General features: G+C 41.6%; 1 protein-coding gene across 2 annotated transcripts in view; it reads right to left on the minus strand.

Moving 5' to 3' along the window:
* cep72 (centrosomal protein 72) overlaps positions 1–24,041 on the minus strand; it is a 151,462-nt gene that overhangs the window by 121,765 nt on the left and 5,656 nt on the right. Inside the window, exons 1-2 of one of the 2 annotated variants that reach the window (XM_078539453.1) lie at positions 8,855–8,979; positions 2,411–2,603 (exon numbers count right to left, since the gene is read on the minus strand). In XM_078539453.1, the coding sequence (XP_078395579.1) occupies positions 2,411–2,435 (25 nt within the window). In that variant the 5' untranslated portion in view covers positions 2,436–2,603; positions 8,855–8,979. Of the gene's footprint in view, positions 1–2,410; positions 2,604–8,854; positions 8,980–14,855; positions 14,984–24,041 lie in introns of those variants that run through there. The other variant, XM_078539452.1, reaches the window with a different exon arrangement.

A 24,041-nucleotide genomic window follows, 5' to 3' on the forward strand; every position in this document is an offset into this window, starting at 1 on the left:
AAAGGCAGAAAAGTGGGGTTGAGGATTGTCAGATCAGCCATGATCTCACTGAATGGCATAGCAGACTCAATGGGCCGAATGGCCCACTCCTGCTCCTACATCTTATTGTTTTATGGTCTTATAGTACACTCATGACTAAGGTCAGAGTATGTGGAGTCATGGGACCAGTAGTAGAATGGATAAGAAGCTAGTTACAAACAGAAATAAAGAGCAAGGGTTGAATCTCAGATTTATCACAAAAGATTAGAAGTGATGTTCTACATGTTCAGCAGTTACATAAGCGATTTGGAGTCGAGAATTAGAAATACAATGTCAAAACTGTCTGACAACACCATATTGGTGTATTTAATGCAGGACTGTGACAAAATACTGGAAAATATCAGTATGCTTGCAGTGGGTAATTAGCTAATTAATTTTAATATAAATCAATGTGAAGTGGTGCATTTTGATAAGAAGAATAGTGAAGCCACATAGTCATTGGAAATTGTAGAGGCTGGGTCATTAAGTATATTCAGGGCTGAGATAAACAGATTTTTAATCAGCAAGGGAATCAAGGGTTATGGGGAAAAGGCAGAAAAGTAAATTAAATGAGGTGAGGAGCAATCTTGAATTAAGTAGCAACATAGGTTAATAAAGCCTTAAATAAAGTCATAAATAAAGCAAACAAAGCACAGGGATTAATTTCTGGAGGGACAGAATTTAAAAGCAGAGTAGTTATGTTAAATTTGCACTGAACCTTGGTTATAACAGGAGGAATTTCTTCTCTCAGAGGGTAGTGAATCTGTGGAATTATTTACCGCAGAGGGCTTGGGCATTCAGTGAACAGTTCTGGTGTCCTCATGATATGAAGGGCACTGAAAATGGGCAAAAAAAAAAATTATCCCAAAACTGATAAGCTATATATGTTGTGAGGAAAGATAAAACAGGCTGGAGCTCTTTTCTCTCGAAAAGAGAAGACTGATGGATAATCCAATTGAGGTCGAGAAGATTATGAAAGGGTTTTACAAAGTAGGCATAGAGAAGATGTTTCCACTTGCATGGGGAGTCAGAGTGAGGGACCACAAAAATAGGATAATCACTTAACAAATCCAATAGGGAAATCAGGAGAAACTTTTCTACCCAAAGAATGGTTAGAACGTGGAACTCGCTACCACAAGGAGCATTTAATGCATAGATGCAGTTAAGGGGAAGCTTAGATAAAAATGAGGGAGAAAAGAATAGGATATATTGATCAGGTTATAAGAAAATGACTGGGAAGACGGTTGTGTGGACCATTAACACCAGCTTGGAATTGTTAGGCTGAACAGCCTCTTCATAAGCAGTAAATACAACATACCACAGGTGAACAAAATTTCATGCCAAGGTGTTTAAAGCCTAAGATTATGCTTCAAAGCCTTATTAAACTTTAGTTCTGCTTTTCTGACTCTTAAATTACACCCGTTCCCAAAAGCAATGACTCTGCTTGGTCCTCCTGCCATTTCAAACTTCATGACATAATCTTGTTCAATTAATAGCCATAATTGTGATGAAGCTTCTGAAATTTAGTTGGTCAGAAATAGCAATCCCTTGAAGCAAAAAAATACACAAAACACAGCTTAATAACGTAGTCCTTTCTCAGACGTTAGCGTATTAAAACTCTACAAAAAAATACATTCAACTTCCCCTTTGCCATGACCAAGATCACTTTGAAGCATGTGTATTTTATGAAAGATGTGCTTTATGACTTGAATCAGAGCAGTTTGGCAGCTGTTTTTTAATCTCTCACCGCACCACTGCCTTCACCCCCCTTAGTTTTCAGCTATTGCATTCATGTCATATTACAGGTATTATAGTACATCGCAGGGTTGGTATGATCAAAAGTCACATGATCTTTAAAAGAATGCAACAACATTTTTTATTTTTCTGCAACAAATAATTGAATTGGCATAATCCGTAAAAGAACTTGGATTTATATAGCCCCTTTCACAACGCAAGGATGTCCCAAAGCACCTTACAGCCAATTAAGTTTTTTTTTTAAGTGTAGCCACTTTTGTAATGTAGGAAACACTGCAGCCAAATTACATAAATCAAGGTTTCACAAGCAGCAATGTGATAATAACCAGATATTCTGTTTCAGTAATATTAGCTGAGGGATAAATATTGATCAGGACGTCAGGGAAAACTCACCTGCTTTTTGTCAAGTAGTGCAGCGGAATCTTTTATGTCCACCAGAGAGGGCCTCAGTTTTAAAGTCTCAACCAAAAGATTCTGTCAGTGCTAGCACTGAGAGCTTCAGCCTAGATTATGTACTCAAGCGTCTAGAGTGGGACTCAAACCCATGAACTTCTGACTCAGTGGTGAGAACTCTCAGTGAACCACAGCTGAAAAAGGAATGAATGTGACTGTTACTGCAGCCCAACAAGGTACTTACCTAATCTTCTAAGATTGGGGAGCATGTGCACAACAAAAAGTCGATAGTCTGATTCATTTTTGGACACAGGGTTCAGTCTCAGGTCAAGTTCTTTCAAACCACCCAGGTTACGAAGGAGAAAAATCTCTTTCAAACTTGCAATCTTGTTATAATATAGGTTGAGTTTTTCCAGATGAATCAAGTGTTGAATCCCCTGTATGCACAATACAGACAAGGTGAAAATGCATTAAAATCAGTGGAATTGTTTTAAGTTTGCACAAATAGCTTTCTTTAGAAGCATTAATGTGTGGGCACGGCAGAAAACGTAGAAACTGGTAAGTTCAGGAGTAATTTCATTTTTAATCGCGTGATAATTATTGCCAAACAACCTTTCTGACCCTGAAAATTTAATTTTACAAGTGTGGAGGCTAATTCCTTCATAGGTTAATTAGTGTTGGAGATATTTTTTAAACTTAAAACTTTAAAAACTTTTTCTGTATATCTCTTTTATCTCTCACTTTTAAACCCATCTCTTTTCCTATTCATATTTTACTTTCCATACATGGTTTAAAAATAATTTATACTACTTGGTTTAGACTCAACATGCCTGGGTGAGAATTTTTCAATCTGCTTTAGGAGGCGCCTCCCAGATGCCTTGTACAATGGTTTAGACATTGGATTAGAGCCAATTTCCACTCAAAAACCCGCAAACACTTTGGGGCAGTTGTCAATGAGGTAAACATCAAGAGCTGTTCCTTTGTTGCTGACCACAAACTCCAGGTCATTATCATATTGAAACCTACCAAATGTGGTACTGAACCCCAATATTAATAAATGACGCAGAAATTCATAGCAACATTTAAATGTATACAACTAGCTAAAAAAAAAGCTGGCAATCCACAGGTAAATTAAATGGGAAAAAGAACATGCTGTTCATTAACTGTTGGATTGATTTTTAAATTGGGACTCTGCAGGGTGTATGAAATAATTCGGATGGGGTTATCTTTTCTGGCCTGGAACAAGGCTTTGCCACACTTGCAACAGATAACTTATAGATCAATTATTGGATTTTTAGACCAAAATGATTAATGTGCAACACCCAATGTAAATCTGGTGTAATTTGTATTATTAAACAAAATCTTTATTTGTTCCAGTCACGTGTGTTTACTCTCTCTCCTAACAGAGGTGCTAACTCATACTGGTACAAGTTCCGATATGGGCCACTGATACTACTCTGAAGTGAAAAGAGAAGATTTGTGGGATTGTACTGTGCATGTACAACATATGCTGCATTTATTTGCACAGCAACATCAGTCATGCAATATAGTTTCCCCTACTTGGAACTGGTTACAAATATCAGAATTTATGTATATAATCTCTTAGGTTCAGCACCACTGATGTTAACTGCAAGTGTATCCCACATCTCTCAGGATCAGGGGTTGAACTTTATTTTAAAATAAAAATTGTTTCCTCGATGTGTTCAATAACGGAAAAACTGCATTTAATTGGCCACACCCAGTTGCTCCAAGACAGTGGTGGTATAAGGTACCGACCTTGAACTGCTGCATGGTTCTTAGTGATTACGCTCCCACAGTGAAGTTAGTTGGGAATTAGGCGTCAACCTTGGCATAATCGGTAGCTCTGAGTCAAATTGCTGGTTCTAGCCCAAATCAAGATTCAGTCATAGATCCTAGGCCGACGCTCCATTGCAGTACTGAAGGAATACTATACAGTTGAGGATGCGATCTTTTGGTCGAGATATTAAACCAAGATGGATGCAAAAGATCCCATGACATTATTTCGAAGGGCAAGGGAGTTATCCCAGTGTTCTGCCCAATATTTTACCTTCAACTAACATAGCTTAAAAAAAAATTATCTGGCCACAATCTAATTATTTGCAGGACCTTGCAGGCAATTGGCTGCTGCATTTCCAACATTACTGCAGTGACTACATATCAAAAAATACTTAATTGGCTGCAAAGTACTTTGGGATGTCCTGAGGTGGTGAAAAGTCTTTTTCATTCTTTCAAGGGTTTTGACGCAGTTTTGGGATTTTGCACATGCAAGTCCACTTATCCATACCTCGATAACAAATGAACAGTGGATAGGCTGCCTGATTATGGAGGGCAACCGACCAAGCCCGATGCTTTCCTCAATGAAGTCCAATGCACTTCCAGCAGGAATGAATGGATAGCTATCAGCAGGAGGGACCACAGCTAGTTTTATCCTGACCAGTGAAAGGACATTAAATCCAACTGTCATATCACCATCGCTGCCCGAAATGAGATCAGCTAACTCAGTATAATTTGACAGCCAAACCTGGGACCTTTCTGACCCGTGGGATTAACACAGTTGAGGAAAGTTCAGCCACTGTTCTATCTATTATCTGAAACATCAAACAATTTAGCAATATGTGAAACTGACAGGCAGGAAAAGATCTACTGTCCACCCAACCTATCCCACACAGCTGTGATTCCTCATGCATACACACCCCACCCACCCACGGAAATGTGATCTTTTGGGAGAAGCAAAAACAAAATAAATTAGTGGGGGAAAATAGTTAATTCTTCTCTTCCCTCTTTGGCACCTGAAACTAGTCCAGATCATCACATTGGCTCTGATTTATATTACAGGATATTTAGTTCTTACACCAGGTGTTCTCTGACCCAGCCATGAACAGGACCAGCTCTTGCTTGAAGGAATTCAGAGAATCAGCATTTGCTGCAGAAGCCAGCAACCTGTTTGACAGGTCCTCTATTCTCTGTGAAAAGAACAGCCTAATATCCAACCTAGTTCTGCCCTTTAGCTATCTGTTTGCATGACCCCTGGCCCACGCTAACCTACTTTCATGAACAACAATAACAAATTCAATCAAACAAAATTTGATATTAGGACTGGGAAAAGGAGGTTTTCAGGAGTTTCTTAAAGGAAAGAGGCAAGTGGTGTAGAAGTTTAGGTATAAAATTCCAGAACTTTAGGCAGCTGAAGGGGCAACAGCCAACGGTGGAGCAATGAAAATCAGGGATGCGCAAGAAGCCAGAACTGAATTTGAAATATTAGGATTAGAACAACTTAATAGTTGATCTAGTCCCTTCATTATTTTATAAATCTTCATCAACTTTGTTTCCATACCTTTTCCTGGTACATGATCATTGTTATAAGGCACCCAAAAAATATTGGAATTCATCCTGGACATACAGGGAATGGTGTGTGGTCCACGGGAAAACTGCAATCCCGATTTGCCAATACTGCAGTTTTAGCTGGAGTAACGCAAGAGGTTTTAATACAGGAATCCTTGCCAAAATCAACTCTCTATTTCTCGATATCACCCCGAATAAATCACAATTGAACGTGCTCCATGGCTGCAAACTGATCGGAATAATTTGGACACAAACAAAAATAATTAATGGCACAAACAAGTCTTAAATACATCCTTTATTGTACCCTCTACCGCAGATTGTACTGAAGCAGAGACAGCAGCAAAACAATCAACATAATAGAGATAAAAACAAAAATATGTGATAGTAGAGATCAGGGTTAAAATTTAATAAGGGCTACCTTGATGAATTAGTAAATAAATGTCCTGCAAAGATCAGGATGAGTTTAGATTTTATCCTGAATTGATGTTGCTTAGGTCTTAATCATGTTAGTAGTAGGAAGGAAAGTTACCATTTGCCTCAAGGTTCCAAGGCTGCAAAAGGGGTCAAAAGCTGACACTCCTCCTTGGGAATGCTGTCCAGCTACCCCTGCTAAGAACAGTGTGCGCAGTGGATGTGATATGAGGAAAGAGGATGAGCTTTGCTGTGGATGTCTTCCACAGTTAAACAGCCTGTCAGAAATTGCTACTTTGGCTCACACACAAAGAATGCAACTTGAAAAAGATGCCTAAAAGGTGATGTCTGTTGAAACATATCCTATTGTGATTCAATGCCCTGATAATCAAGAAATTCCTTGTTCAAGGTCATTTTTACTATTGGACAAGGTAGTTAACTAGGCTGTTTATTTGTAAAAATTAACAAATGATAACATATTTGCACATTACAAGTAATTTGATAACTTCACAATTTTAACTTAAAGAGAGCACACTCTGTTCCAAGGAAGTACATTAGGTACAAGTGTTGTGTAATTAGCATAAAGCTGATTTTTAACATAAGCATTGTTAACAAGACTTGCATTCCTGCACCACCTCTTATGTGTCCAGAAAGGCCAAAGGCACTTTACAGCCAATTAAGTACTTTTTGAAGTTATTCACTGCTGTACTGCAGGAAACATGGCAGCCAATTTGCAAACAACAAGGTCCCACAAACAGCAACATGATAGTGACAATCTGTCTTTTTTAGGGATGTTGCCTGAGAGGAACATTATATTAGCTAGGACACCAGGGAGAATTCTTTGAATAATGCCATGGGACTTTTTAGGTCCACCTGAGGGGTGGCTGGGGCCTCAGTTTAATGTCTGATCCAAAAAACAACGCATCACTTCCTCAATAATGTATTAGACTGGAGTTTTATGCTGCATCTTATGCTAAAGTCTCTGAAGTGGAACTTGAAAAACCTACAAACACAAGAATTAGGAGCAGAAGATGACTCGGCCCCTTGAGCCTGTTCCACCATTCAATAAGATCATGGCTGATCTGATTATAACCTCAACACACATTCTCAACTACCCTCAATAACCTCTCGCCCCCTTCCTGATCAAGAATCTATCTAGCTCTACCATAAAAATATCCAAAGGCTCTGCTTCCACTGCCTTTTGAGGAAGAGAGCTCCAAAGACTCATGACCCTCAGAGAAAATAATTCTCCTCATCTCAGCCTTAAATGAGTAACCCCTAGGTCTAGATTCTCCCACAAGGGGCAACATCTTTTCCACATACACCCTGTCAAGACCCCTCAGGATCTTGTTTCAATCAAGTCACCTCTTACTCTTCTAAACTCCAGTCGATACAAGCCTAGCCTGGCCAACCTTTCCTCATGAAACAACCCTCCCATTCCAGGTATTAATCTAGTGAACCTTTTCTGAACTGCTTCCAATGCATTTACATCCCTCCTCAAATAAGGAGACCAATATTGTACACTGTACTCCAGATGTGGTTTTATCAGTGCCCTGTATAACTGAAGAATAACCTCTCTACTTTTGCATTCAATTTGCCTCACAATAAAAGATAACATTCTATTAGCTTTCCTAATTACTTGCTGTACCTGCATACTAACATTTTGCAATTCATGCACTAGGGTACCCAGAGCCCTCTGCATCTCAGCGAGTTCTGCAAACTCTCACCATTTAGATAATCTTCTTATTATTCCTGTCAAAATGGACAATTTTACATTTTACCACATTATAGTCCATTTGCCAAATCTTTACCCACTCACTTAACCTATCTATATCCTTTTGTAGCCTCCTTATGTCCTCTTCACAACTTACTTTCCTACCTATCTTTGTCATCAGCAAATTTAGCAACCATGCCTTAGGTCTCCTTACCCAAGTCATTTATATAAATTGTAAAATGTTGAGGCCCCAGCACTGATCCCTGTGGCACACCATTCGTTACATCTTGCCAAATCAGAAAATGACCCATTTATGCCTACTCTCTGTTTCTGGTTAGCTGGCCAATCTTCTATCCATGCCAATATGTTACCCCCTACACCATAAGCTTTTGACTTTGAGGCGAGAATGCTACCATTTAGCCGGCCAAGGCTAACAGAGAGAATTCTGAGGTGGGCAGCAGGGAGTTTAACTCCAGACTGCCTCAGAAGCCTGTGTTGATCCATCTAAGCACCCTCTTATAGAGATCTCCTGGACTAGTTTTGTTTGCCCAAGTGTGTTGGAGGGGAATTTCCCAGGCATTTTTCTTTCAAATTGGCCTCAATTTTTATCTAATTTTGTGTTGCTTCAAGGTTTTGGGTGGGTGGAGAGCGTAGATACTCTGATACACAAAATATTACAATTATGTGGGACAAGCTGGAAGCACTAGTTATAGGGTGTAATCCTATTCATATAGGGTATCTCCATGACATTCTTCAGACTGGTTTGAAGCTGCCCTTACATCCTTCTTTCACACGGCGTGTTGGACACAACACAGAGACTAGTAGGGAGAAGGCTCCATTTAAATGGTCTATTAGCAATAAAATGTCATTTTTTAAAATCAAAGACTTTTCTGATTAAATTTATCTTCTTCAGCTCAATATTGGCAAAACCAAATTCATTGTTTTTGATTCCAGCAACTTCCTCAACTAGGCTCTGGTCCCTTTAAGCCTCATCAATTACTAGTTCGGATTGAGTTAGCGCCTATGCAACCCAAGCATTGTGATTAATTTTCTACTACTAAGTGTATGGGAGCCAAAGCAATTTTGTAATGCCTCTATTTCTAGCCCAGCTGAGATCAGTTAGCACAGTAGCGACAGAGTCCAACTGAAGACAGACTGATTGAAGTTGGTTTTCCTGGTCTGTACTGCTTAACCACTCACTTCCAAGGGCAACTTCCTTCTGCTGGCTTTAATTGTCCCAAGCGAAATTAACTTGGGTATCTCAATCCATCACTGGGTGGATAGTGGCTCTCATTTTTGCACTGATGTACAGCTTTTTCCAGAAAAGTGACAGTATAACCCCCGATCCAATTACAGAACACAGAGGCGTGAAGACAATCAATTTTTCTTTAAACTCGTTCTCTGGATATGGGCCTCGCTGGCAAGACTAGGATTCATTGCCCTAGTTGCCCTGAGAAGCTGGTGATGGCCTGGCCTTCTATTGGAGCTGCTGTAGTGGTTTGACACAACTGAGTGACTTGCTGTGCCATTTCAAAGGGCAGTTGAGAGTCAACTGCAGAGATAGGCCAGATCAGATAAGGACAGCAGGTTTCCTTCCCGAAAGGACATGAGTGAACTAGTTGAGTTTTTACAACAATCGGACAGATTCAAGGTCATAGTATTCAATTTCACAATTCTTTTTAAACTGACTTCAAATTCTCAATGTGCCACAGTGGAATTTGAATTCACATTCACCGGATTATTGGTCAAGTATCATAACCACTACATTTAAGTTTCATAGGAGGTTTAGTGGCGCAGTAGGTAGCGCAAGGGTAAGCAACAATGCAGAGATCTCCTCTGATGGTTAAAGGATGCGATTCACAACATCGTGGGGTTTTCTCAGCCGTGAATCATACTTTACAGCAAATATCTGATGAGAGAACTAAAGCAATTTCACTCAAAAGAGGTAGAAATATTGTTGAAGGAAATAAATGTCACACTGATCCAGTAGAGACCCTACATGAGTTTAAAATAGACAAAACATTACTTTGCATCCAATCCACACCACATATAACTACCAATTAACCAATTGCTGCTTGATCAAATTGAATACTCTGACTGCCCCAATAAGATATGGCAGGAGTTCCTGACCAGGGGTCCACAGCCTCTTAGGAGATAGCGAGAAGGTTTCAAGGGGCCCACCATAAATAGCTTCCAGCATTGAAAAAAATTAAAGTAAAGAAAATCCAGGTGCAATTGAATTCAGCAAGCTGGTAGCTCATGCCCCAACTTGCACCTCTGTTTGTGCCCTTTTGAGAGCCTGTGCAATGATGGTGGCAGTTTCCACTGAGCCCCAGGCCCCGACTTAATGAGGTCAAGGCAGCGATTGCTGGTCACTGGTCACAGACCCTTCAGCTTGAGCTCCCCATTCTCTACTCTTCTCCCTCAGGTCCCGCTGGATATTAGTTCCCCTAAAATGCTCTCACAAACATTTGTTCTCGTGCCACAATGTGAGTTGTGGTTTCTCTCTTCCCCACCACCCTACAAGGTTAATTGCGGTAGTTACTCTTCCACTCTCACTCCTTGTTCCCAGAGTCCTGTCAGTGGCAAACAGTTGCCACTGCTGTCGTATAGAACTGAGATCAAGTATCGCCTGACTTTTGAGATCAGATTATAGCAGCTGTGTGAGTGCACCTACACTAGCTCCATTTCAAATCTGAAATGTTTTTGTCCTGTTTTGTTACTTTCATGGTCAAGGTTGTCAATCAAATGAAAGGGGGAACAAGGATATAGGTAGCAGCTGCAAGGGGTCAAACAGTGAGTTGCTGTCTTTGCAAAGGAGGAAATGCAAAATATGACAACATTGGGAAAATATTAGGATTCAAACTTACTACCAGTAAAACTGAAACACTCATTTAAATACAGGTTCATTCTCTCAAAACCGGCAGCCTCAGGACCAAGGCCATGCCAGATTTTGGATTTTGCCAGTTTGCCACGGCACATTTTAAAAATATCCAGTTTTCAGACAAGTCCTGAGGCTGCCGGTTTTGACAGAGAGTGTACCTGTATTTAAATGAGTGACGGTTTCAGTTTTACTGGTAGTAAGTCTCAATCCTAATATTTTCCCAATGTTGTCATATTTCGCATTTCCTTCTAGAGAGAGTGTAGCTGTATTCTACGCTAATTTGTACTGATCCCTCTCCCGATTCTCTCTCTTGCTGATTTCAAAGCATTGAGACACTGTAGCAGTTACAAGGATCGGTCGTCCTATGATGCCTAATCTCCTTCATTCTTCACCTGTGAGCTTTGACCTCAAGTGAAGGGGTGAGCCTGCACCAACCTCCTGCTCCAAAAATGTAATTTAAGGAAGTTGTCAAGGAGTTCCAGAAATTGAGGAGCATATCTTCCAATGGCCTTCTACAAAGTACAGCAGTGAGTATTTGACAACAAAGACTTCCACAAGTCAACAAAAGTCCTAGTGTACAGATTAGTTATCACCATATTGCTGCACTGTAGTGAGACCTGAACTGTGTATCAGCGACACATAAGAGAAACTCCATCAGCAATGCCTCCGCTGCATCTTCCGGATTCAATGGAAGGACCATCGAGTAAATGTTAATGCCCTTCTCGAAACCAGTTCTATAAACATTCAGGAAAAATCGCTGCAAAATCAACTTTGATGGATGAGACACTGCATCCGGACAGCCGAAAACTGTCTCCACTAGCAATTCCCGTTCTCTCAACTCTCAAATGGCCAATGTGTCCAAGGGAGGACAAAAAGAACACTTCAAAGTCTCTGAGTATGGCAGCATCAACATTAATGGCTGGGAGGAGCTTGCTACCAATCGCTCAAAACGGTGACATCTTGTCTATCAAGCTGCATCACGCTTCAAGTTTTAATGATGAGGCGGAGCAGCAGCAGAGGAAAGAAGAGGAAGCAAATCCTGCATTCTGGATCCCGTTACCTTATGAGGCACCCTGCTTCATGTGCCCAAAGATCTGTGGGTCGAGAATCGACCCATGACAGAAACTGGCGACTGAGTAGACGTTATTGTCGAATTGAGGTACACCCAACACAGCATAAATTAAGGGGTACAAGTCTTACTCACCAAGGAGGGCATCACAGGCAGACCTGATTGCTCACACACAATGTTGGCCTCCACTTTGGATTACAACCTTCTAGGATTGTCCTGGAGTCGCCAGAAATAAAATATTAATTCGAACACTGCTGTAAGTAATTTGGGGAGGCAAATCATGCGAGCCTTTTTAAAAAAATTTTCATTGTTCGCTTTGTTTAATAGTGATAAAAATATTGCAATGGGGGAAAACAGCTGCTTGAATATAGGACTCGGGAGTAGGAGTAGGCCATTCGGCCCTTTGAGCCGAATCCCCCATTCGATAAGGTCATGGCTGATCTGATCGTTGCCTCAACTCCTTTCCTGTCTGTCCCCATAATCCTTGATTCCCATGTCTATCAAATATCTAACTCAGCCTTGAATAAATTCAATTACCCTGCCTGCACTCCTTTCTGAGGGAGAGAATTCCACAGACTAATGACCTTCTTGAGAGAAAAAAATTCTCATCTTCATCTTAAATGGGAAACCTCTTATTCCTGAACTCTGTCTCCTAGTTCCAGTCTCCTTCTAAATACAATGGGGATGTGCAATGATGGATGATTTTAACATGGACCAAATGACTTCCACATCAGTAATTATCTTGAGATTTGATAAACAAATTCTCAAACATGCAAAGCTGTCAAATATTAGATGCTTTGTGACCAGTGAAATACCAAATCACCTTCATAAAGAAACTGAAGTATCTCACCAGTGAATTACAAGCTTTCTCTCCCCAAATGAAATTAAAGAGCTGGAGCTTCCATAATTGTGGAAGCTATTTCTCCTAACAGTTGCTTGGTAGTACAGAACTTAAATAGTGCTGAAAAGAGAGACATGTTGCCGAAGCTCTTCATCCTACACTCACCAGGACAAACAACAATCCACACCACAGGGGAAAAGGGTGCAAGCCTAATGTGACTAGCCACGGCACTGCCACGGAGAATTCAACGGGGAAACCATTGGCCCCCCCCAAGCTCCCATGTAATTCAAAAATGGCTCAAAGCGTTAACATTTTCCCTTTGCTCACAGAGAATGTGTCCCTGCATCTGAATGTATGTTGTTCTAGTGAGTGTAAATGAGCCGCATTATGAGATCAACTGATTAGCTTAAAGTGGTTATTAGTGTAGCTATTAGCGCACTCAGGATTGATCAGCAAGTGCTGCTCGATTGTGGAATCACATCTAAGTGTAGACATTTTGTTTTGGGTTCTGCAAGTGTGGGCTGGCTGAGTACGGTCTGTACTCCACATATTACAAACAACCAAAGAATGTGCTATTTGATTTGATCAACCAATCACTGGGATGTACGGCCTACGTATTTGGCATTGTACTAGAATTAAGATTCATACACAATGTTGTTCAATTGTGTGGTTGTCAGAATGTGTTTTTGGACTGATGGCAGCAACCTGCTGATGGAAAATTCCACTCGTGTCGCCAAGAATATGTTCAAGTCTTGCGCCCGGGAGCTTCAGCATCCCATAATTCCCCACTGCTCTTTCCATGGCAACAGCCCAGCCAACCAGAGTCGACCTGCCATCCAATCAGCAGCCCCGCCCTCTCCTGTAGCACAAATCACCGTGACCATTTGAAACTTGATCCTCCAGCACCACACACACACACACACACACCAGACACACAAACTCATTCAATATCACCATTGATATGGCTGAGCATTAAAAAAATAGCACTGTGGTAATATTTACAAACATAGCAGAGGAAAAAAATCAAACACAAGACAGAAGAAAAGAAAGCTGAATTTATTTTTATAGTGGGAAGTGGCAATTGACAAATCTGCTTGCCAGAGTATTAAAATGCTAAAATGTCGGCTTGACTCCATGCGTAACACTTGAACTCCAATCTGTGATTGAAAATAACATTGGTCAAAGACAAGGGACAGAGCACTATATTGCTAGAGATGTCAGGTGAGACATTAAACTGAGATCCTGCCTGTCGCCTCCAGTTGACAGAAAAAGTCTTATAAAACTATCTGAAGCAAAATGAGCAATTCTTCCAGTGTTCTGACAAATAATTGCCCTTCAACTAACACACCAAAACAGATTATCTAGTCATGCATTAATTTGCTCTCCATGCTGAAACTACCAGCCATCTTTGTGTATTAATAGTAGTAACTGTACTTCAAAATTAACCCATTGTTTTAAGTACTTTAAGATATGCTGTGGATGTGATATTGCAACATTTAACTGCAAGCCGATCCAGTTACTTATGTCAATTATTGTTCTACATTGTCAGTATTTAGAGAAGACCAACTTTAGAAAAAATTGTCCATTCCAATACAATCGATTAGTCTAGTAAACTTCAAGTGAAAAAGGCAGGCAGGTTACTTGCAACAAATAAAAACCGTTAAGTAGAAAACATACAATTGATAATCCCAAAGTTGGATAAAGTAAACAGCAAGGATAATTAATTCAGAATGGCGGGGGTGTAAGAATTAAAAGATGAATAAATCGACAGGAAGAACTGACTGACAATCAAGCAGAGAACTGGAGCTGGTTGATGCATCAAGGAACAATCGGTGAGGAAGTTAAGGGTAGTGGAGTAAAGAGGGAGATTGGGTGGTCAGATGACTGGGGCTCATGTGGAGGGAAGAGAGCGTGGAATGGTCACGGGGACCAGCATTTTTGCAGTGCTGAGATAGGAGCAGCAGCAGTAAAATAGTGAGAGCAGGCAGCATGCAGATAATTTTTATACAAAAAAAACACGTGTTGTGATACAGGGAGTCTGTGGAATTTTTATAACACCAGAGAAACTTGATGACTCCAACGTGGCAGACTAAGGAGCTGATCTAAATAAGCTGGGTTTTAGGAAATTTTCCTGACTGAACATGCAGCTAATCTGGAGATAAGATTTTACAAAATACTTATTAGAAATCCAATAAAAAGCACACAAATATTAATGAATGACATACCATAACAAATATATTAGTACAGGATAAACTTTGGTCATATGCTGTTGTGTCTATTGTGTATTGTTCAACACCCAAGGACAATTATGCAAGAGTCTGCATTACTGAACTGAATATTTTAAATATTTAACAGTTATAACACAAAGGCAAAAGGGCTAGAGATCAACGAAGACAAGGAAACTGACCTCTAATGTAACCAGAGAATTACGAGATAGGTCTAGTGTTTTAAGGCGGGTAAAATTCCTGAGGGATTTTCCAAGATGTGAGATCTTTTCTTCATAGCTTCCTGGCAGAAACAAAGAACGTACATCTGCTGCAAAACAAAAAATAATCCATTTTTATTGCATTCACAAATGCAAGTATCATTTAACGATTCGTCATAAATCATGTATGATTTTTACTTTGTGCTTAATTGGAGCAAGACATCAGTTTCCAGTTAATTCACAAACACTTCCCCCGGCATCTAATTGTAATGCCACTTAAAAAAAAAATCAATTTCCACCCATCTTTCCAGAAGGTGCTGATCCTTGCTAGGGAACAGTCTCCACAAGCACCCACAGCATATCAGTCTTCACATGTAGCTCTTGACAGTAAATAGGAAGATGAGGTTCACTTGCAGAAAGCCTCTTAGCTGAGCCCCATCTTTTTCTCGCTCGATATATACAGAGATTCCAGATCACTGGCTAACTATTGGGAGCAGGAGATTTCCACCCCCCCCCCCTCTTTGAGCCCAGGGGCACTTGGGGCCACAGTAACAACTCAGACAGATGTCCTGGCATCATCGATTAGCAGGCTCAACATTGGCTTCCATACTTAAGCCAATAGTGACCAGGAAGTTGGAGGTTCCATTCCACCCTGCAACCTCAGGGAAGGCAGTCATTGGGTGCAATTGGACTCAACACCCTTGGAGAGGGAAAAACAAAAATCAGTTAGGGCTCACACACCCAATCATAATTCAATGTTCACTAATGAAAAATGCATATTGGTGCTGAATGAGATACAGCTGCCTCTGATATTCCATGTGGTCAGTTGCTGATATTCACCTCCTAGGTTCACAAAAGGGAACTAACTATCTTGGGGGTCGATGTGGGGAGAGAAAGAGAGAATGAGGAAAAGGGAGGACCTGAGAAAGAATAAAAAAATGGTAAGAGAGAAAGAGCAAAGGCTAAAGAGAGAGTGCCTTGTTATCCTGAACCGGATACAAGGAATAACCTTACAATTCAGATTCTATCTAATTTGTGCAAACAATTTTTCTCCTGTAATGGATGGAAACATGATGCATTTAAGGTGTTTGAAATGCAGCATGCACATCCTAGCTCTCCAGCTCGTGAAGCCAAGTCACTTATTTTTCTTATCTTCCTAAATCTGCAGCATTCTGCCCACCCGGTAGATGTACAGGCTTCAAAGCTAATGCCATGCATTTCCAATGCTGCTTCCCAAATGGTGAATCAATTCTAAATTCCAAATCACCTGACCCACAAATTATAAGAAAGGTGAACCCAGCAAAATGCAAATTGATAATTATCGAGAAAGGGAAATCAAGATCATGGGGACAAACAGCATAACTGATTGTACAGAGTAAGCATATGGATTGAGAGATAACAGTATGGGAAGAGTGAGACCAAAAATGCAAAGAGAATTGAGTGGCAATGAGGAGAACAATGAGGGAACGGGACATACAGGAAAGACAATAGTTGTTTCACATTGAGAGAAATCTGGTAAGATTCTTTTCCCAAGAAGTTAAAATTCACATCTCCATTTATTACTTGAACTGCCTATTCATGCGCTCAAATCTTTTGTACTGGCTCAACAGAAAAGTCAACTCCTGTGGCAAACAAGCATTTTCTATGAACTGAAACTTGACCAGGTGTGGTCAGAATGGCCAATCTCAATGTCCCTTGAAGATGCACAACTGCACAGGAACATGGGAATGCGTCATCCAGGTCACACACAAGTTGTCTTGTTTAAGATCTTGTTTGTGCACAGCATTTGTCACGAAACTATCATATTCTTTCATAATATTATGTGGTATTGTAAAGTAGGCTTATGTTTGTGTGTGTATGTGTGTGGATGGTTCTGTCTGTGTGGCTGATTTAATTGAATTACAGACTGATAGACTGCAAGGTTGAAATTATCAAATGAGTTATGTGCAAAAGGGCATATGAAATGCTAATGAATGAACTATCTCAGCAGATAAGGTGTGAATGAAATTTGCATTTTAAGATAAGTGGAGAGGTGTTTGGTTTTCAAAGAGAATGGTAGGATGTTCACACCCAACAAGATAATAAGGCAGGTTATTACGTTGATTTTTCCCAAAAATGCTGGCCATAATGACAACATAAAAGATTTTTATATTATGGGAAAAGTAAATTCTAAAGACATGGGGAACAATGGGTTTTTACAGATTAAAGAAGAAAAATATATTTAAAGGAGGATGGAAGGCTATGTGGGGTGTGACCGTGTAATATCTGAAAGGTACACCATGTGAAATAGACTTGGGGAAAAGCCTTTAGCCACTTTGCAGACGTCTCCTGTTCCAGTAACCAAAGTTGTATTAAAAACCTTGGGAATTTGAGTGGGTGCTTGTGGTAACCTTGCTGCATTGTTGCAATAAATTTAAAACCTACATTGCACTGTTGCCTTAAGGTGGGTGTGTACTTGGGAGTCTGGCTAACTAGGAACTTTGGGAGTTGTTATAATATTAAGTAACTATGTAATTGTAATCTTGTGTATGTGTTTTATTCTTTTGTTAATAAGTGTTTTAGTTTAATTTTTAAAATCTCTAAAGGTGTTAGCGGGCTCAGTACTTTTGAAATCAGTGCACAAATCTTCTCGTAATAAATACAAATTGTAAAACCGTTGCGATAGCGTGGCCAAGTTTCCCTTGTGGATCTGGTCAGCCTGGTAAATGCCAGGTGAACACAACAAAAATAAAAAAAAGAGGGGACATTGTTTACTTGGTGGGTGACTAACTAATCCCCTTTAATATCAAGTCACAATAGATACAGAATGGGCTACCACCACCACCACCAAGAACAACTGGCATTTATGTCACTCCTTTCAAGTGAAGCAGCATTTCACTTGCATTTCCCCTAACTTAGTCTACTGCATTCGTTGCTCCCAATGCGGTCTCCTCTACATTGGAGAGACCAAACGCAAACTGGGCGACCGCTTTGCAGAACACCTGCGGTCTGTCCGCAAGAAAGACCCAAACCTCCCTGTCGCTTGCCATTTTAACACTCCACCCTGTTCTCTTGCCCACATGTCTGTCCTTGGCTTGCTGCATTGTTCCAGTGAAGCCCAACGCAAACTGGAGGAACAGCACCTCATCTTCCGACTAGGCACTTTACAGCCTTCCGGGCTGAATATTGAATTCAACAACTTTAGATCTTAAACTCCCCCTCCCCCCATCCCCACCCCGTTTCTCCCCCCTCCCTTTTTTTTCAATAATTTATATAGATTCTTCTTTTCCCACCTATTTCCATTATTTTTAAATCTAAAACTAAAACTTTGTTAGTCTTTCCACCCCACCCCCACTAGAGCTGTACCTTGAGTGTCCTGTCTTCCATTCTTAATTAGCACTTTTCTTAGACAATATCACCACCTTCAACACCTCTTTGATCCTTTTGTCTGTGACATCTTTTGATTATCTGCTCCTATCACTGCTTGCTTATCTCCACAATCACCACACCTTCAACTTCTCTCTCCCCCTGCCCCCCCACCTTAGACCAGCTTATATTTCACTTTTCTCCTAACTATACTCAGTTCTGCCGAAGGGTCATGAAGACTCGAAACGTTAACTGATTTGTTCTCCACCGATGCTGCCAGACCTGCTGAGTTTTTCCAGGTAATTCTGTTTTTGTTTTGGATTTCCAGCATCCGCAGTAGCTTTTAGCTTTTTGTTTTTATCTCTGTGTTTAATTGACTGCCACCTCTCTTCAAGAAATGCCCTCTCTGAAGAAGTATGGTTCTGTTCTCCGACAGGATTTCCGCCTGTCTCTTCCGCCCTGCTCACCTTCATTGCTTTCCATTTCTCTCCTGGTGTTTGACAAGGTGTTTACTAAAACCCGCTTTCACAGCCATATCTCCTTTCTCAGTGACTGTCTCCATCTCCGACTCACCCCACGTGGATTTCAACTGAAATTCCATCCCTCGTTTCGAACCCACCCAGGATTACAGGTATCTCCGGGACATAAAACGTTTCTCGGAATGCTGTTCCCGTCGCATTCTGAGATCCACACTCAGTGTCATGCGCTGCCATATGAACACACTCGACCTCTCCCTCCAGCAGCACCGCCGCACCCTTTTTCAAAGCTGCACGTGCCCCCAGTTTCATTTTATTCTTTGCCTCATCCGTCGCCTCAACAAGAAACTTTTTCTCTTTCTCTCAAGTGCTAAGGAACGCAAGCTCCAACAACTCATCGACACCAACACCCATCTGTGACCCTCCACCCCTGCCTGTCCCTCCGTCCCCACCCCATCTTCCAATCCCAGGCCCAGCCGCGTATTCACTATACCCCCTGACCTTCCCCTCTCCGATGCTGAACGTTCAGTGCTCAGCAAAGGACTTAGTTTCATACCCTTACGCCCTCATCTCAATGAATTTCGGGCTCGGCATGATGCTGAACTCTTCTTCCGCCGTCTTCGTCTCCGTGCTCACTTCTTTGGGCAGGAGTCCTCTCCCCGTTCAACGGATCCTTTTACCCACCTCCAATATTCTCCCTCCACCTGGACCCCTCCCTCTGGATTCTTACCTTCTCTTGATCTTTTCATTGAGAACTGTCGGCGTGACATTAGCCGTCTCAATTTCTCTGCTCCTCTCACCCATTCTAATCTGTCTCTCTCTGAACTCACTGCACTCCGTTCTCTCAGGTCCAACCCCAACATTGTCATCAAACCCGCTGACAAGGGTGGTACTGTTGTTGTCTGGCGCATTGACCTCTACCTCGCGGAGGCTGAGCGTCAACTCGCAGACGCTTCCTCCTACCTCTCCCTGGACCATGACCCCACCACAGAACATCAAGCCATTGTTTCCAGGACTGTCACTGACCTCATCTCCTCTGGAGATCTTCCTCCCACAGCTTCCAACTTGATAGTCGCCCAACCTCGGACGGCCCGCTTCCACCTCCTACCCAAAATCCACAAACAGAACTGTCCTGGCAGACCGATCGTGTCAGCCTGTTCCTGCCCCACGGAACTCATTTCTCGTTATCTTGACTCCCTTCTCTCTCCCCTTGTCCAGTCCCTTCCCACCTACATCCGTGATTCCTCTGACACCTTACGTCACATCAACAATTTCCAGTTCCCTGGCCCCAACCGCTTCCTCTTCACCATGGATGTCCAATCCCCCTACACCTCCATCCCCCACCAGGATGGTCTGAGGGCCCTTAGCTTCTTCCTTGAACAGAGGCCCGAACAATCCCCATCCACCAGTACTCTCCTCCGTCTGGCTGAACTTGTTCTCACACTGAACAATTTCTCCTTTAACTCCTCTCACTTCCTCCAAATAAAAGGTGGGGCTATGGGTACCCGCATGGGCCCCAGCTATGCCTGTCTCTTTATGGGGTATGTGGAACATTCCTTGTTCCAGTCCTACTCTGGCCCCCTCCCACAACTCTTTCTCCGGTACATCGATGATTACTTCGGTGCTGCTTCATGCTCTCGTCAGGACCTGGAAAAATTTATTAATTTTGCTTCCAATCTCCACCCCTCCATCATTTTCACATGGTCCATCTCTGACACTTCTCTTCCCTTCCTTGACCTCTCTGTCTCAATTTCTGATGATAGACTGTCCACCAATATCCATTACAAGCCTACCGACTCCCACAGCTACCTCGACTACAGCTCCTCACACCCCGCTTCCTGTAAGGACTCCATCCCATTCTCTCAGTTCCTTCGCCTCCGTCGCATCTGTTCTGATGACGCTACCTTCAAAAACAGCTCCTCTGACATGTCCTCCTTCTTCCTTAACCAAGGTTTTCCACCCACGGTCGTTGACAGGGCCCTCAACCGTGTCCGGCCCATATCCCGCGCATCCTCCCTCACGCCTCCTCCTCCTTCCCAGAAACATGATAGGGTCCCCCTTGTCCTCACTTATCACCCCACCAGCCTCCACATTCAAAGGATCATCCTCCGCCATTTCCGCCAACTCCAGCATGATGCCACCACCAAACACATCTTTCCTTCACCCCCCCTGACGGCATTCCGTAGGGATCGTTCCCTCCGGGACACCCTGGTCCACTCCTCCATCACCCCCTACTCTTCAACCCCCACCTATGGCACCTCCCCATGCCCACGCAGAAGATGCAACACCTGCCCCTTCACTTCCTCTCTCCTCACCGTCCAAGGGCCGAAACACTCCTTTCAAGTGAAGCAGCATTTCACTTGCATTTCCCCTAACTTAGTCTACTGCATTCGTTGCTCCCAATGCGGTCTCCTCTACATTGGAGAGACCAAATGCAAACTGGGCGACCGCTTTGCAGAACACCTGCGGTCTGTCCGCAAGAAAGACCCAAACCTCCCTGTCGCTTGCCATTTTAACACTCCACCCTGTTCTCTTGCCCACATGTCTGTCCTTGGCTTGCTGCATTGTTCCAGTGAAGCCCAACGCAAACTGGAGGAACAGCACCTCATCTTCCGACTAGGCACTTTACAGCCTTCCGGGCTGAATATTGAATTCAACAACTTTAGATCTTAAACTCCCCCTCCCCCCATCCCCACCCCGTTTCTCCCCCCCTCCCTTTTTTTTCAATAATTTATATAGATTCTTCTTTTCCCACCTATTTCCATTATTTTTAAATCTAAAGCTAAAACTTTGTTAGTCTTTCCACCCCACCCCCACTAGAGCTGTACCTTGAGTGTCTTGTCTTCCATTCTTAATTAGCACTTTTCTTAGACAATATCACCACCTTCAACACCTCTTTGATCCTTTTGTCTGTGACATCTTTTGATTATCTGCTCCTATCACTGCTTGCTTATCTCCACAATCACCACACCCTCAACTTCTCTCTCCCCCCGCACCCCCACCTTAAACCAGCTTATATTTCACCTTTCTCCTAACTATGCTTCAGTTCTGCCGAAGGGTCATGAAGACTCGAAACGTTAACTGATTTCTTCTCCACCGATGCTGCCAGACCTGCTGAGTTTTTCCAGGTAATTCTGTTTTTGTTTTGGATTTCCAGCATCCGCAGTAGCTTTTGGCATTTATGTAACATCTTTAAAGTAGTATAATCTTCTGAGGTGCTTCATGGGAACGTTGTCAAACAAAATATGATGCCAAGCCATATAAAGGGAATATTAGGATAGATGACAAAAAGCCTTGTCAAAGAAGTGGGTTTTAATTTTTGTAGATAGCTGAAGTATAGCCACCAAGCAATGAAAATCAAGATGAACAAGAGGCCAGAAGTGGAGGAGTGCAGAATTCTCAGAGGGTTGTAGGTTGGATGAGGTTACCGAGCTAGGCAAGGACATACATTCATTCCTGTTCTCTACAACTGATGAAAAACACCTTGCCAAGACAGCATAAGCTTGGACTAGAAACTACTAACCTGTGTTTAGCAAGCAACAAGAGCAAAAATAGATTGAAACACTGTAATTTTGCAGATTATTATAAACCAATAAAAACTCAAAACGTTTTGGCAGCTCTTCACAGTAATTTTGGACCATTTATCTGTGATTAAATGTTTATTCCCAAGCCAAAGTCCCACCCATCAAAGCACCAAACTGTTTCAGGCCATTCTAGGGTTTCCGTAATCCCAATCTTACCCAGAGGCCTATGTCATGTGTTGATGACTAATGTGTTTTATAATATCAGTCATGAATTGCATTTTAGTTCTTGGAACCTGTGCCACCCTTGTCCTACTAATCACTTCTTTCAATTCTAATTATTCAAATGTTTACAAAACACTAAATTTCCCATTTTCCAGTATTCCTTACTTTGTTTAATTCCAATTATGGAATTCACTGAATACAAGAAGTTACAAAACTATACTGAAAAGTGGACAGAGATGCAAAGAATTGCTGGAAAAAAGCACGGTTGATGTAGCTAAGTGTAACAGTAAAAATAATTCAGTACCAGAAGAGGAATAGTTAGACAAAGTAAGGACATAAAATGTGCAAATTGGCTTTGAAACTGATAGGCAAAAAGTAGTAAACAGTCATGAGTGACATGACATCTGCAACAAGATATCCCAAGTATAATCAATGACTTTGCGATAAATAAGATGAAAGGCTAATTGGACTTGAAATAAATAAATCTCCAGGCAATTATGGTATTTATCCCAAAGTGCTGGGAAATTGAATGAGCTTCTATAGCACTGACACTTATTAGGAGGGAGTCAGTTGACACTGGGGTGGCATTAGAAGATTGGCAGTATGCCAACAGTCATTTGGTAGTACAGAACTTGAACACTGCTGAAAAGAGAGACATGTTGCTGAAGCTTTTTGTCTTGCATTCATCAGGGCAAATGCAAGAATGCCAAATTTCAAACAATCACAACAATTTATACTGCAGAAGAAAAGGGTGTTAATTGGTTGGCAACCCAAGGCATTGCCTCAATGTTTGCAAAACCCAAAATCAAACATCCGCTATTAAATGTGATTCTGCGATTGGGCAGCCCTTACTGAAAAATCCAGAGTGCACTAATAGTTACACTAATGACCAATTTGAGATAATCAGTTGAGCTCCTAACCCAGCTCATTTATGCTTGCTAGAAGTGACACACATTCATGCGCAGGGACCCATTCTCACAAATAAAAGAAATATGTTCAAGCTTTGCTCCTTTTATGAATTACCTGGGAGCTTGGGGAGTCTATAGTTCCCCGTTGCTTTCTCCATGGCAGCACCTTGACCACTGAATGAGCTTCTTACCAGTAGGTTTTGTACCTGCAGTTATGCTCTTTTCCAACACACTCTTTGCCCCTCTGACCACTCTTCCAACATGGCCCTGCATGTCTCTTTATTCGTCCAAGTTAGCAGTTTGATGTTCTTGATACAGCATGGGTACAGATCATGGTTGGTTTAAACTTTGCACACAAAAGGAACAATTTGCAAGTATTCTTTTTCTGACATTGACATATTCTTAACTGTTTCACCCTGGGGGTTTTCAGCTTGAATCTCTCCCGCATTCCCAAACAGATTTGTTTTTCCAAATCAGCATTTCATTTCCACCTGCACTAAAAAAAAACTACACTCCAGGCTTCCTCCCAATGCTTTTTTTAATCCATTCAATGCTGAAAGAGTGTGTTAACAGGTCTCAGTGTCCACTGGACCGAAGCTTGTAAATGCCATGTATGGGTTAGTTTATCATCTATTCATAATGTAAAACTTTGGAATCCTGTTCAACCCAGGGATAAGCTTCAAATTCCACATC

Source organism: Cetorhinus maximus, chromosome 3 (assembly GCF_964194155.1).
Source record: "Cetorhinus maximus chromosome 3, sCetMax3.hap1.1, whole genome shotgun sequence".
NCBI lineage: Eukaryota > Metazoa > Chordata > Chondrichthyes > Lamniformes > Cetorhinidae > Cetorhinus > Cetorhinus maximus.